The 14,742-nt window shown below is 41.4% G+C and overlaps 1 protein-coding gene across 2 annotated transcripts; it reads left to right on the top strand.

Annotated features, from left to right (window-relative positions):
• Window positions 1-407: 407 nt before the first annotated feature.
• Window positions 408-14,632, top strand: arhgef16 (Rho guanine nucleotide exchange factor (GEF) 16). Of its 2 annotated transcripts, none has more exons than XM_040152187.1 (15): window positions 408-911; window positions 1,665-2,304; window positions 2,950-3,001; window positions 3,586-3,749; window positions 4,184-4,240; window positions 6,144-6,304; window positions 7,655-7,807; window positions 7,900-8,029; window positions 9,391-9,465; window positions 9,592-9,684; window positions 9,917-10,068; window positions 10,976-11,164; window positions 11,650-11,720; window positions 13,265-13,366; window positions 13,507-14,632. In XM_040152187.1, the coding sequence occupies exons 2-15, from the start codon at window positions 1,732-1,734 to the stop codon at window positions 13,644-13,646; spliced, it is 2,112 nt and encodes a 703-aa protein (XP_040008121.1). In that variant the 5' UTR covers window positions 408-911; window positions 1,665-1,731; the 3' UTR covers window positions 13,647-14,632. The 2 variants fall into 2 exon arrangements, with proteins under 2 accessions (XP_040008121.1, XP_040008120.1); XM_040152186.1 differs by lacking the exon at window positions 408-911 and adding an exon at window positions 919-1,102.
• The last annotated feature ends 110 nt before the right edge of the window (window positions 14,633-14,742 follow it).

The following is a 14,742-nucleotide window of genomic DNA, read 5'->3' as shown; positions in this document are numbered from 1 at the left end:
GCATACCAATAATAATAATCATAATAATACACTATACAAAGTAACTAATAAAATGAATAAACAAAAAGCGCTACAGACTTTATGTTGATCTTTGGCAATACAATTTCCATATGTTTCAATTTTGCATTTTCTTTATTGGCTGCGTCTTTCAATGAATATTTGTAATAAGAAAGCTCAACCCCAAAAAACCTCTGAAATTTGGCAGAGACTGTCGACATTTCTGACGTGTGTACGTGGAGTTTTCCCGTAACACGCATCTCTACGCGCAGTCTACATCAAAACGGTGACTGGACTGTAGGCTAATGTCTGCCGTCGGTCACCAGAGGGAGCCAGAGAGCTGCCGCCTTCTAGGTGGATAAGACGTCAATAAACATTAGAAAGAAAGACACATGGTAGAAATTGGCTGGAGGATAAACAATCTTCGATATCCTCGTGTATCGATAAGGATTACAACTCTGTGCGCAGGTCAAACTCAAACTCGTATGTTTTAAATACACTTTACGCCAGTTTTCATCCAGTTTGCCGGTTCTCGCTTTATTGAAAAACTGGTCGAGTTTGATGTGAACAAGCTGGACCGGAAAAGTCGTCCCGCGTCACAGGAGCGGCTGCTGGATCCAAGCGTCGAGCTGCTCCCTCCGTGAGACGGGTCTCCCCCCATCGGCCGCTTCGGTCCGCATCGGCGCCGCTCCGTGGCTGATTGACGCTCACCTGTGGTGACGTAGGCGGCGCAGCTTAATGGGCGCCGGCAAACAGAGGAGGAAGTGAGTGGGTGAGGAGAAATATGTGACAAGGGTGGAGGGAGGTACTGCAGCCGCGGCGAAAGCAGCGCTCCCCCACGCACCGCACGGCGGCTTCCCAGAGGCTCCGGACTGACCCGTGGCATCGTTTCACGGGGAGGCCCGCTCGCGCAGGTAAGACGGCCGCAGAACGTCTCCCAGTCCCCGAGCGTTTGCCGAACTGCGAGTCGCCTCGCAGCTGTGAACCGTGGGAATGTGAGGCGGACATTTTCTTTCTCCCCCACCCACCCTAATCCGTCTCTCGGGCGGCGAAGTTATTGGAAGTTCTGAACAGAAGAAAAAACAAGCAAATCATTCATTTTGCTGTAAGTGCTATGGCAGTAGGCTGTATATTTTTCAAAGCGCGTATGAAGCTACGTCTGTTATGAATGTCCTTTTGAGACTGTCACTATTATATGTTTGTAAGGGTTAGGATTGTATAATAACGTGCTAGTGTGTCTGCGCTTCACCATACTCTTTGCACCGGGCAGGTGAGGAGTGTTTATCAGAAAAAGGTGCGAATTTGTCTTGTGTTGTAGCGTCTGTGGTGCAGAGATTTGTTGGAGCAGGTCTCTGTGTCGAGTCATGGGGTTGAGTCCCTTGATATGAGATTGAGGAGTGACACAACTGGCTCCCGTTGGCCAACTGACTTAATGTGTGAGTGGGGAATTGGATCATGGGTTAGGCTCCCAACTTTAATGGGAAGTGATCTGGGAGCCCCACTGTAAGTCACTAGTGGTATTTGAGGGTCATGTGTATTACCCCTGCTGTTTTCCTTTGTCTCCATTTAAGGTCCTAGGTTGTATATTTTCTCTGCTTGTAGTTTGAACTCATGTCTCCTAGTTATTCGAGTAAAAGGCTGTAATTTTTTTTCCCCCTCCTCTTCAGACTCCTCCAATGTTGTAGTTGCTGAAGTGCTCAGTAGACCGGGCCAAGGTCAAGGCAGGAGGACACCATGTCCCACAGCCAGTCAGACAGCTGCATGGGCGACCATGCCCCTCTTATTCTGGAGAGCCACTTCTCCACAGAACTACATATATCTGAGCCAGGTGATGACTGCTGCCAGTCACAGAGTCCCTCCATACCCCAATCTGAAACATCCACAGCCCAGCAAGATGTAGTAGACAAGCTTGTGGTGCCTCAGCAGGTGGTTTTGAGTACCCAGAGTCCTGCAGCACTGAAGGTTGGCACCCACCAGGTCATCCCCAAAAAATTAGCCACGGCTAGCCGGCCTAAAAACCGCCACCACACCACCGTGGTGACGTTCCCAGTGGGACTAGAGCACTCCAGCAGTGGGACCCGGAGCCGACACTCAACCCAGGGGCCAGATGTGTCCTGGGAGGATTATGACAGTGATGGAGATGGTTTTGCTTTGAGGAGGAACCGCAGGAACAAGTCATACAGAGCGGCTGTGACCAGCCTGGATATGGAGGCCTTAGCGGCAGGACGAGGGGCTGTGGCCACGCTGAAACCTGTCAGAGAGGACAGAGCAACCAGTCCTGGTCCAGCTCGCAGCCCTGGATGGAAGGTGAATATGCTGAGGGGTTGGGGCTCAAAAGGCAGCACTGTACTCTGTCAATTTACCATGTACTCCAAGTAAATTCAATGGAATTTGATAGGCAGTTGGCTAATGAGTAAAATTAATAATATTGTAAAAAGGGAATTTTTATCTGTTCATCTGTTGGATATTAGCCATGAATATTTCAAGAGCCATCAGTAGCGGTCATTTTCCAGCAATGAAATAATTACATTTGAATTAAATCCGTTTTTTTAGAAATCTTGGAGGTATTGCAACATTCTTTGATTTTGAACCAAACTGGCTAAATGAAACACTGATGTTGATTTCGCTGCCAACACATTCTTCAAATGAGAACAGAGCCCAGCTGATAGGTTTGTTCTTCTAATAATCTCTAATAGATCACAGCCAGCATAGCCAATAGCCCCGGCGATGAACTCAAATTCTCCGTAAGTCTTCTAGACCAGTACTAGTGTTGACTAAGACCTCATACCAGATATAAATTCAAAACTTCAACGCTTAAGAACTGAAGGAAAGAGGCACTGCTGAAGAGAGAATGAGTTGTTGGGAGAAGGAAAGACTAGAAAAACTGAGTATCATTGATGCACAAGCATTCCACAGTGATAAGCTCAGGCTGCACTGCTGTCTCCCCTCTAGCGAACCCTGGGGAGAAAGAGGAACCAGAACCAACGTGGATCCTTCAAAGATGGTATGTTTGCTAATGTGTCACTCTGTCCATTGCTCTAAATCTGGCTGCATGACTACAAATAGCTGGGGAATTACAATGACGTGTGGTGTTGGTTTTTTTTTTTTTTTTTTTTTTTTTTTTTTTAAGTGTCTTAGAATTTCTCAGTAATGAAAAGTGTTATGGCTAGCTGGATTTGATATGTGGATGCCATAATCTCCATGTCATAGCTCCGAGAGGGTCACTAAAGGCAACAGGAGAGGCCCGAACAGGAAATCATTCACTCTGAACACTGCCAGCATGCTGAATGTCTGTTGAGTCCTTAACGTGGAAGCAATTTTTCAGTTATAATTATGTGGATTTGAGAAGTGTTTATTGAAGAACTGTCTGTCCTTTTTGTAGAGCAGATGTCTCACCAGGTATTGTCATCCTTTTAAACTATGCATTTTTTGAATTTGCTTTTTTTTGGTTTTTTTTCCTGCGCTTTGTGGTCATGAAAAATGTTCTCTGTGTGACGTAGAAAGTCATGTGAATCCAAACTGCAAACCCCATCGCACACTGAGACTGTGAAGTCATAGATAAGTGATATTTGTTGATACGATCCTCAGCTACACCGCGACTCTACCAGGAGATCCGTGAGCGGGGGCTGCACTCCACCAGCCAGGATGAGCTGTTGGATGACTTTGTGGTGGTGGAGCCTCCTGTGGAGGACCAGGGCATCGTGGTGAAGAGCTACCGGCCAGCACAGCTTACCTGGAGCCAGCTACCGCAGGTAGACCTCTGAACTGTACCGATGTACAAAGTATGAGCATTGAGGGAAAGAAAATCATGTGCAGCCTTGGAGTTCTGCGAAGGTGTGTGAATTAATAAGCGTACATATCCAGCCATTGTGTTGCTCTTTTGATTAAAAATATTGTTCTTTGTTGCTCTTTAACTTCCACTTTGTTTAAAGGGGGGGATATCAAAGCTTACAGTCAAACTGTACATCTTTCTGCTGCTGCATAAACTCCCACACTCCATGGCCCTGTTTGGAAATGCTGGCTCCAGAGTTTGCTCCAGATGTTAGAATATTCACTGAGCCTGTCTGATGGCTGGAGACGATTACATTTAAAATAAATAAATAAAACATTTCAAAACATTTCAAAACAAACTTTGTAGTATTATGTGAGAGATTAACATTGGTTTCTTTCTGTATCTCTTACAAAGGTGAAGGACACAGGTATCCTGACACTGATCTCACCTCAGGAGAGAAAGAGACAAGAGGTAAGTATGTGTGTCTGCTGGTGTGTGTGTAAGTTTACATGTCTTTCTATGGTTGTGTGCACAAATCTTGTTTTGAAACCATCATTGTGAGGACATTTTAGTTTTAGCTTTTTTAGGTTTTAGTTGTGATGGTTGGTTGTCTGTCATAGGCTACTTTTGGGGACACATTTCAGACCAGTTAATTGGGGACCGCTTGTCCAATTAGAGACAAAAGCCTTGCCCCAATTTGTGAAAAAGCTGATTTTTGGATCAAATGTTAAGGTCAGGGTTAGGTTAAGTCTCCAGGAAATTAATGCAAGTCTATGTACTGTCCCCAAAAGTGAATTAGATCGACATTTTATTGATTATTTAACTGGTTTTGTTGATTTATTGATTTTTGTTTTATCCCAGATCTGCCAACATTGCCTGGAAACAAGTTCAAACTCATTCTCAGAGGTTTTGTCAAAAGGCTTTCTAGGAAATGAAAGGAAAGTAGATAAAACGGGTTTCATGACAAAATAACTCCTGGAAAGCAATTGTACATCACAGACTGATACCATCTACCTAGTGTAAAACTATTTGAGGGTGGATTTTCCCTTTTGAAATGTGTCTTCACGACCAGTCTGACAGCAGATGCTGTGTCAATAGCAAAGGTCCACCCTGTGTGCACTACAGTCCCTGAATAAAGCCACACCCTACCAGTGTAATCAGACTCAGGCCCTCTCTCTTTTAGCCATCTCATGGGTCTAGTGTAAGTGCTTAAGCAGTGTGCTCCAGATTTGTTGCTCACAATGGCAGCATTAATGCTACGTTTTAGGGATATGAAAGCATTTGGGTGAAGTTCGGGGTTGGAGAACTAAGATCAACAAAGAGATACAGCTCTTCTACTGGGCTATAATATCAGGAAGATCTGAACCTCTTTAGCTCAAACAGAGTGGAGCGCTGCCAGTTTCACCATGTTTAAACAAATTATTTACTGTTCTTTAGTGCAATTCTGAGCTTTTGGCCTGAAACATTAATAGCCGTCTGAGATTTTCAGGAAGTAGTGTTGTTGATACCGTTGAGCTATTGCCCTTTGGTCTTTTCTGAGCCACATCGGCCTTACAGGAGTGTGGGAGGTGTGCCATCACCACCTGATTGCTCACCTAAGATCCTGACCACAAACAACAGAGCTTAACTAACCCTTCATTACAAAATATTTATACGCTCATACAGGAAGAACTACTGTACCTTGGACACTGCAATAAATCAACCACTTCTGATGTGTCATCCATTTCTGGTTCTCTTTTGTCATCTGCTGGTATATTTTAATAATTTGTTTGGATAATTGGCAAACCATTACTCTATTATACATAGAGAATAAGTTTCTGTGGAGTCTAAAATATCAATAGTAAAAATCAGACTTTTGTGTCACTCACAATCGAATCCTAGATTCCCCATTTTGCACCAGTATTTAAAATGAAGGGAGAAATTTGTCAAAGGAGACCAGAGATGCAGTTTTCCTCCACCAACAGCGGCCTCTAAAGACCAGAATGCATTGCAGCCACAGTATTTTGTGTCAGGGACTTGTCCGTTGCACATTGTTGATTTTGAAGAACTCCATTACTGCCTTGCTCTTTCCACCAAGCATAAAACCAAAAGTTGAATGCAAAACGTGGAGGCCATTTTGCTGGATGTTGTTAAAGGGAAATTCTAGGAAATGTAGGAAACCCCGAAGTCACACAGAAGCCAAGTGGAAGGAAAATGGGTTCAAGAAAAAGTAAATTAAAAGCTGACAGAACTTCATGACAAAATAACTTAAGAACACCACAAAGTTGAGTTTTTCCTTTTTTAAAGGGTTAAAGCTGAAATGAAAGTATATGTTGCAAGTGTGAATAGTTCCTCCACATGCACACTCATTTGGTTTTGTGTGGTCATTTGACAGGCCATTTTTGAGATAATCACCTCAGAGCACTCGTACCTGCACAGCCTGGGCATTCTGGTGCGTCACTTCAAGAATAGCGAAGCGCTGAGGAAAACGATGACAACCACAGAGCACCATCACCTCTTCTCCAACATCTCTGTCATCCACCAAGTCAGCCAGCGGTGGGCACAACACTCTTATAGTCTTACTTGTTTGTGTGTGTGTGTGAGAGGGTGATGGAGAAGTTGTTGCAGCGGATGTTAACCGCCTCGTAAATAAGGGTCTGATGATGCTATCAGTTTGTGAAGCAGTGGACTGGGCGGTTGGTTTATCTGAATTACATATCTACTGCACTTTACAGATTTCAAGAGTTCTCTGTGTGAGCTGCGCATTGTCGTTTTTGTTTTTTTTCGTTTTTTTTTTTTTACATATAGTTACGTTATATTCCCACTAAGATGAGGTTTCCAGTGGATAATGGGTTGATTTAAAGTTTCAGGTAGAGTATTTTACTTTAGCATGTCTTTAGTATCCTGCAGGCTCTGTCAACATGTTAAGACATGCTAGCCGAACTGGTTCTCCTGCCTAGCTGCTCTGAGTGGTATTCCTGTCTTTAAGATGATAATTTGCTCGAGAACAGCCTGTGTTGCTCTGTGCATTGCTGGCTACTTTAATTGAATGAAAATAGATTCAATTCTAGCAGCAAGAGAAGAGGTGCCCGTCTGTCTTTAATCCTCTTGTTGTCTGTTTCCAAGTAAAACAGGATCTGTGAAACTAGAAGGCAGAAGATGTAGAGAGAAGCTGCTGTATGACATGTCTGACTTACAGTATCTGTGTATGAATGTGTTTCCTGTAGGTGTTTCCGGGGTTGGGCTGTTGTTTAGGTGTCATTTTACTCCTTTTTGTTAAAAAGGTACTTTTCAAGGGTGGGGCTGAAATTCATTCAAGTCAGTCAAGTCAGACGGGACCACCTGGATCAGTGTGATATAGTAAAAATTTAAATTTTACGTAAGTGTAGTGTTTTAGTATATTGGGAACTTGAAGTGATCAGTCTTTGTGCTTCCAGGTTTGTTCTGAAGCTCACATCTTTCAGTCTCCACTAAATGGAGAAGGATGTCTTTCGTTTCAGAAACTACTGGCTCAAAAAACAATTTCTTCCAGCAATCCAACCGTTACAAACATTACTTAATATAACTTTCAACAGGGACACCTTAATGTAAATGGGCTCCAATACAATATGTAGTGTATATCTGACCAACTTGGATTTGACAAAGCCAAATAGGACCTTGTTTGTTGTTGCATAAAGTTTGTCATAACTGACTTGAAATGTCCCTAACCTCATGACAGTGATAAATTAATCTGTACATTGATGGTGCAAGTGGTCCTGAAATCTAATACCTAAGTTATCACATTCAGTTCAGCCTGATATTACTCCTCACATATCTGTGTGCATCCTGCTAAGGTAAGTGGTCTGTGGGAGGAAAACAAAGTCCTCTTACTTCTTCACTAACCTCCCCCTCTCTCTCCATTTTTAGGTTTTTCGAGGACCTTGAGCGGCGTCACTATGACAACCCAGTGATTCGGGACATTAGCGATATTGTTCAGAACCATGCTGCCCGCCACTTTGAGCCCTACATTGTCTACTGCTCCAACGAGACCTTCCAGCAGAGGACGCTGCAGAAGCTGCTGTGAGTAGCAGAACCAGCTGTAACGTGCTGTTAGGTTTCCACAGTAATGTGGCAGAATTAGCTGAATTTCCCCTTTTCTTTGTGTCTCCAAGGACCAGTAACACTGTGTTCAAAGAGACACTGAAGCAAATTGAAGGGAGCAGTGAATGCGGAGGCCTCCCCATGATCTCGTTCCTCATCCTTCCCATGCAGCGAGTCACCAGACTGCCGCTGCTGCTTGATGTCAGTGTAACCTTTACTTTCCTAGATGCACAGCTCTCAAACCTAAAAATTAAGCAGCGCCTTGTCACAGCATGTGTATGGCTGAAGACTGAGGGACTTTTCCTTTTTTCTCTTGTGGAAATTCCCCTTTTATTCGAATATGCCAAGGCACATACAATCAGTATAATCATTGCATTACTACTTTGTCACCTTGACTTGAATGCGGAGAAATATTTGCATAACCTTATAAAATTAATTATAATGTGTATGTAATAAACCCATATAGAGTTTTGATGGTCTTATGGTTTGAGTTTAACATATGCCTCTATGAAGACTTTCAGCAGAATATTATCTAAGTATTTTTGTTTATTTAACTTTTTAAATTGATCAGCGTAATGATGGGCTTGAAGAAATCTGTAAAAATCATTATTATTCGAGCCACCTTTTTTCAGATTTTGAAAACTCATTTTGGACCCTGCTGGAGTAAAGTACAGTATGTTGTTCAGCCTTTAGAAGCCTACACCCTAAACCTTAATATTAATCTTTTAGGCACAAAATCAGGGTCAGATGCACACCACCTCAAAACTTTGACAGCCTCTTTTAAACGATAATGTGATATAGTATTGTTCAATAAGAAAATCCACGGATTTCCCAAAATATGAAGTTATTCAGCAAAGCCCCATCTCAGCTTGAATTGGAAGCTCCCTTGTTACAGCCTTCTTAATCTCCTTCCATCTGAGGAATTTTCTGACTAAATTATGGTTTTCACTCTGCCATTCAAGGGTGTGTTGTGTTGATTGGAAGACACATAACAGCTGAAAATACATATTTTCTAAAAGATCAATTAAAAACATAATTATAGATACAAATATATGTAATAAATGTTTGTTTGTTATTTGGATTATCATTTATGGAAAAAAAAAATTTGATTGACAAAATAAAATCATCACCCCTCTGTGTTCATGGCTGGCAGGTTGAGAGCCATATTAACTATTACTCCTAAAGTGTATTCCATCAGATGGCTGTCATTCCATAAAGGTGGCTCTTTACATGTCAGTCTAATTGAAGTTTGTACTTGTCACATCATCTCTCTGTTCTTCAACTGTATCCATCTTTATAAAACAATTGTATTTTCAAATGTCAAATTCAATTTTTTTTTTTAGAATCACGTGTATATATACACAACTATAACTTTGCATATACAAATAGTGTATATATAGTATGTGTTTATATATAGAGTACTAGAGTTAATGATCAGTAAGTTATTAATGATTTACGAACTACATATTCAGATTGATGTCATGTAGAGTGGTGCTTAAGGTGGATCTACCTACAGAAGTAAACGACTGGTACTTTTCATACCTTTTGTTTTCACCTCACAGACAATCTGCCAGAAAACTCCAGACAGGACAGCGGAGTACTTTGCTGCTGTGTGGGCGCTGCATGCCATCAGCAAGGTTAGAGATGCTGAGAACAGCTCGGCGGTGTGCTGAATCTCCAAAGTGAAATTGGACTATGACGTTGATGTGTTTTTAAGGTCTTGATAGTCATTATTGTCACTGTTGTGATGAATACCTCAACAGTTGGTCACCAGCTGCAATGATGGAGCGAGGCGGATGGAGAGGACAGAGCAGATGTACACCATCCAGAAACATATGGATTTTGGTAAAATCAAGGTAAGAGCGACCGTAGTATGTTTTTCTGCAAAAACACCCTTAAAGAAGAATACAGTCAATGTAGCGTACACAGGGTTTGACATTTTGGGTAAAATGTTGGTTATGGGTGTGAAAATGAAGGGCAAGGAACATAATGGGACTTCCTTTCCTTGTGTAGTAATAATACAGATCCAGTGCAGAAGAAAACATCTTGGTCCAGTTTTCTAACCTGATAAATCTTGTGTCCTCACAGCCCTTTCCTCTGGTGTCGTCATCGCGGTGGCTGAAAAAGCGTGGCGAGCTTGCCGTCTCCACTGAGGAGCTCAGCATCTGGAGGGCTTTCAGCAACAGGAGCTACTACCTGTTTCTTTTCAATGACGTACTGATCGTTACTAAGAAGAAGAGGTAAGTGGGTCTAAAATACACAGTGTGTTTTGATTATTATTGCCTTAAATTCTAACATAATATTCTACAGAAAAAGGGTTTTACAAAACTGATGCACATAACTGACAGATTTTCATTATAAACAATAAAAATATAAGTAAATATTCTCCAGGTTGTCAAATATAGTGTCGTGTGGAAGAGTTGCAGTGGCATTAGAGATAATGAAACCAGAGCAGGAAGCTTATGGTTTTAATCGTTGGACATCATGTATTGTGAATTTCTAGCCTTAAAGTTTCTTTCACAGAACAAATCACTTTTTAGAATGAAAAAGAACCTAGTTGTGAATCTGCTAAACAGCCAGCTAGAGAAGACAAGCTTCAGAATCGCAACCAGTTTATGGAGCATTTCATGAACTTTGGGGTTCTTTCCTGGTGACTCCCGTGGACACTAAGTAGGGTCAGCTGCTGGCTGACTGGGAACATGAGAAACAGAGGAAGGGGACAGAGAAAGTAGAGAGTATGGATGCGGTGCGTGCATTCTTGAGATTCCTCAATCTTGCATTCAGCATGTCAGCTCAACTGACTACAGCTTTCTGTTTTGAGTTAGGGAGAAAACAAACAATGTCAGCTCAGAGGAAGGACTGACCCACAACACTGGAGTCATTTTGAGGGTTGTAAAGTCGACACTGTGACCTGGTCTTAAGAAATGTGCTTTGCTTTGCCTTTTGTGTGTCTACAATATATACACATACACAGTAAAATTGCAGCGGGGTTTAGTTAAACTATAATATGTGAAAATTGTCATTTAAAGCACCATTATTTCTGGGATTTTTCCCGCATGTTGCTGCCACAGAATAAAATTTGTCTATCTGATTAAAGAGAAAAAGGCTAAAAATTGAAATATAAGTAAAAACTGTTTGTGTATCCAGTGAAGAGAGCTTTGTTGTGATGGACTACGCCACACTGGAGAATGTCGAGGTGGAGGTCGGGGAGGATGCTGAGGGTCGGACGTCTCCGCCTGCCAAGAACAGCTCCAGCTACTACCTTTCCTTCAAACTGCTGATGAGCAGGAACAGCGAGGCCAGAGCAGAGCACATCTCCCTGGTGGCTGAGTCCAGGTACAGCTGCGTTCATCTTCCATCAGCCATGCACTGTACCTAATTAATTCAGTTAGTATCTCCCAAGAGGGAATTTATATTTGAAAACAAAAGATTTAAGTACTATAAGATGACAGTAGGTACAGTTTCATCTTGAATAATAGACACTCCTGACTGCGTTTCTGTCACGTATTGGTTCGTACATAAATTGAAAAACACTCTATTCTGTCTCTGAATGTGTATTGTCATAGTTTCGCATGCCTCCGGGAATCTTTGTCATGTTGTCAAAAACACATTCCTTTGCATGACCTGGAAACCGCATCTAATATTTTGTGTCTGGCTCCCTCTACTGACAGAAGTCTAAACTCCAACCTAAAATCATCCCATATGTTTAGATCAGTCATAAAAAACCTCATTTTTTTTGTCTTATTACATGTACAGTGGACCATACTGGGTCTAGAGTTGTATTTAACAATGCTTTTTTTTTTTTTGTCTCTGTTGCCAAGGGTGGACCGAGCTCGTTGGATAGTGGCTCTTACAGAGCACAAGCAGGCAGGTGTCTTCAATCGTACAGATGGTAGGTTTGCACGTTTTATTTACCAAGGATGTCATTCTTTGAAAGATACTGAACTAACTCTGAGTTTGACCTCAGTTTTCAGTGTGTATGTGTAATCATGAAAAGTGACCTCCTAATGAAAAAAATCTGTTCTTTCCTCTCAAGTGTAAATGATTAATTTGTCATGGAGGCCCTAAACAGTTGGGTAATGCAGTGTGTTGATCAGAAAACACATGTTCATGTTTATTATCCACCAATCTTGTTCACACACACACACATCAGACATGGTTGCTCCCTTCTTTTCCAGATTTTCGACCTATTTCCTAACATTTTCTTGATCTGTGTGAACCCTGACCAAGCCATGATGTCCAAGGAACTCTCTGTAGACCTCCGCCATAAAATTGTGGCGAGGCACAGATCAGGGCAAAGGTATAAAAACATTTCCAAAGCTTTGAGTGTTCCCAAGAACACGGTGGTCCCAATAATTGTGAAATGGAAGAAGTTTGGAACCAGTGTCACTCTTCCTAGAGTTGGCTGTCCAGCCAAACTGAGTAATCTAGTAAGAAGGGCCTTGGTCAGAGAGGTGACCAAGAAAATGGCAGTTCAGACTCTTCCTATCCAATCTGACAGAGCTTGAGAGGATCCACTAGGAAGAATGGGATAAACTGCCCAACTCCAAGTGTGCAAAGCTTCTAAAGCCTCACCCAAGAAGACTCAAAGCTGTAATTGTTGCCAAAGGGGCTTCTAGAAAGTACTGAACTAAGGGTCTGAATTACTTTTGTCAGTAAGACCTCAGTTTTTGATTTTTAATAAATATGCAGAAAGTTCTAAAAACACGTTTTTACTATGTCATTATAGGTTGAATGTAGATTGATGGGAAAAAATGATAATAAAATAAAATAAAATAGAATAAAATGTACAAGACAAAGTGTTCAAAAGATGAAGGGGTCTTAACACTTTTTGAAGCCACTGTGTGTGACAAATGTGCCTTGGACATCCATGGTACAGATTTCAAAACATAGAAGTGGAGCAATCATTCAGATTCCATTAGATCGGGCTTTAGTGTCCAGTATGTGAGAACACACAGTATTTTGGATAGTAAACAAAATCTTTTAGAAATTAAAGCGGTGATCTCGTTCATACAATTACACGCCCTTGTGATACTGCTGGTAGAGGTTTTGTTTTTAATACTCCATAAACGGGGGTCTATGGCATATTAAAAACAAAACCATCACACAGGAAGCACTAACAATGGGTGTTTGTGTAATGACTACAGTTTAGAGTATGTGTATTTCTTGACATTTGATATCCTTATCAAGGGTGTACCTTTTCAGGGAAAATGATACATACCAGGAAGTAATGCGATTGGCCTGTGATATTCAGATATGTGTCACAGGATGTGTTGTTACAGTACAACAGGCTTCCCAAGTTTTCACGGCAGCTCAATATGAAGAACCACACACTAAGTGCTGAAAACAGAAACATGGAATCCAGGAAAATATACTCTACCTTACATAGAAGCTTTGGTTTTATCTACCACATAGCATTATGGGAATGTGTTTCAGGTCTACCACAGTATGAGGCCACCAAAGCCTACATGCCAAAGGAGCCAGACGAGCTGGGGCTGCAACAAGCTGAGCTTGTCATCGTCCTACAGAAAGAGGAAGGTGAGACCCTGGTTGTCACGACCTGTAACACAAACTTCAAATCCAGACCTTCCAGCTAAGTCAGTGTCCTGTCCTCTACAATTCACTTAAAAGCATTCAGGAGTGCTCATATCAGAACTCGAACTGTCTGCTCTTTCTAGCCTGGTGCTATGGGGAGAGAATGCGAGACGGAGAGAGAGGCTGGTTTCCTGCTAGCTGTGCCACAGAGATCACCAACCCTACTGCCATGGAGAACAACGTGCAACGTATGAAGCGCTTGCGCAAAGAGACCAATGTTTGAGTGCCTCTCCACCGCCATACTATCGAATCAGGATGTACAGGGGCATGGACACTAACAGAAATCCCCTCCAGATGATTTGTGATGCTCATTATGTTCAGTTTTTGTTGAGACTGCAGTGCTGATGAATTACATTGGACACAGGAAAACAATTACTGTAACAGTGGTCCAGAAGTCCATTACCAACAGACTTAAAGACATTTCTAGGATGTGTTCAGCATTAAAAGTGGACATTAGTGCCATCTTGGTGCCCCGGTGGTATAAGATGTATACAATTGAACCATGAGGTTCTTGGTTTGATTCCAGCCAGGGCCCATGTTTCATGTTGCTCTCCACTGTCAGACTATCCAAACCAGTTATTTTACAACATGGCCATCAGGTTGAATGAAAAGTTAAATCTCAACAAAACTATTTGTAGCAGAGCCGTTGTATAGTGAGGTGTTTTGTCCACCTTCTATACTGTATGTGTAGCCAATAAATGAGACACTTGGAGCAGCAGGATTTATTGGCCAACAGTAGGTTACTCAACTTGTACAGCACTACCCTGTTATTTCCTTGTGTGAATGTAAATTTTAACTTACTGGATGTACTAAATAATGAACCTCAGATGCAGCCCTAGATTTTATTTCAAATCTAGGAGGTACAAAATATAATTATATTGTCTAAATACACTATGGTGTGAGAAGTTGCATGTAAAAGTCATTTGTGTATTTCCTACATTTGTGTATTTCCTACATTTCGCTTTCATGTTTTGGTAAACATTTGCCATTTTATAATGTAGTCTATGATATAGCCTACTGTGGCATTACTACATCTAATTGATTAAATAACATTTGCTGCACCATACAAGGTAATTTATCTAATATATGAAATGAAAAGACAATCCAACCTAACCATCTATTCTGTAATTGAAAGAAAACAAATTCTGTGGTTTTTTCCATTTTTCAGAGTATACTTGAAAACCCAAATAAAGTCATCACTAGACAGTTTTTTCTGGTTTCTGGACTTTTATTTGAGCTTGCATTTTGTTAAAATGTTTGAATACATAAAAAGTTATTTAAAAATGTCAAACTGACCAGATATCAAATTCCTTTGTTTC

The sequence above is a fragment of the Xiphias gladius genome, chromosome 18 (genome assembly GCF_016859285.1).
Source record: "Xiphias gladius isolate SHS-SW01 ecotype Sanya breed wild chromosome 18, ASM1685928v1, whole genome shotgun sequence".
Classification (NCBI taxonomy): domain Eukaryota; kingdom Metazoa; phylum Chordata; class Actinopteri; order Istiophoriformes; family Xiphiidae; genus Xiphias; species Xiphias gladius.
The sequence above is the reverse complement of the archived record's forward strand: the minus strand, read 5'-3'. Positions and strand labels throughout refer to the sequence as shown.

Bases quoted from the DNA above. Each gene is read 5' to 3' on its own strand.
- arhgef16 (XM_040152187.1), top strand. From the start codon at position 1,732: ATGTCCCACAGCCAGTCAGACAGCTGCATGGGCGACCATGCCCCTCTT. The intron at 3,002-3,585 runs GTATGTTTGCTA...TACGATCCTCAG, and splicing joins ACGTGGATCCTTCAAAGATG to CTACACCGCGACTCTACCAG. The intron at 7,808-7,899 runs GTGAGTAGCAGA...TGTGTCTCCAAG, and splicing joins AGGACGCTGCAGAAGCTGCT to GACCAGTAACACTGTGTTCA.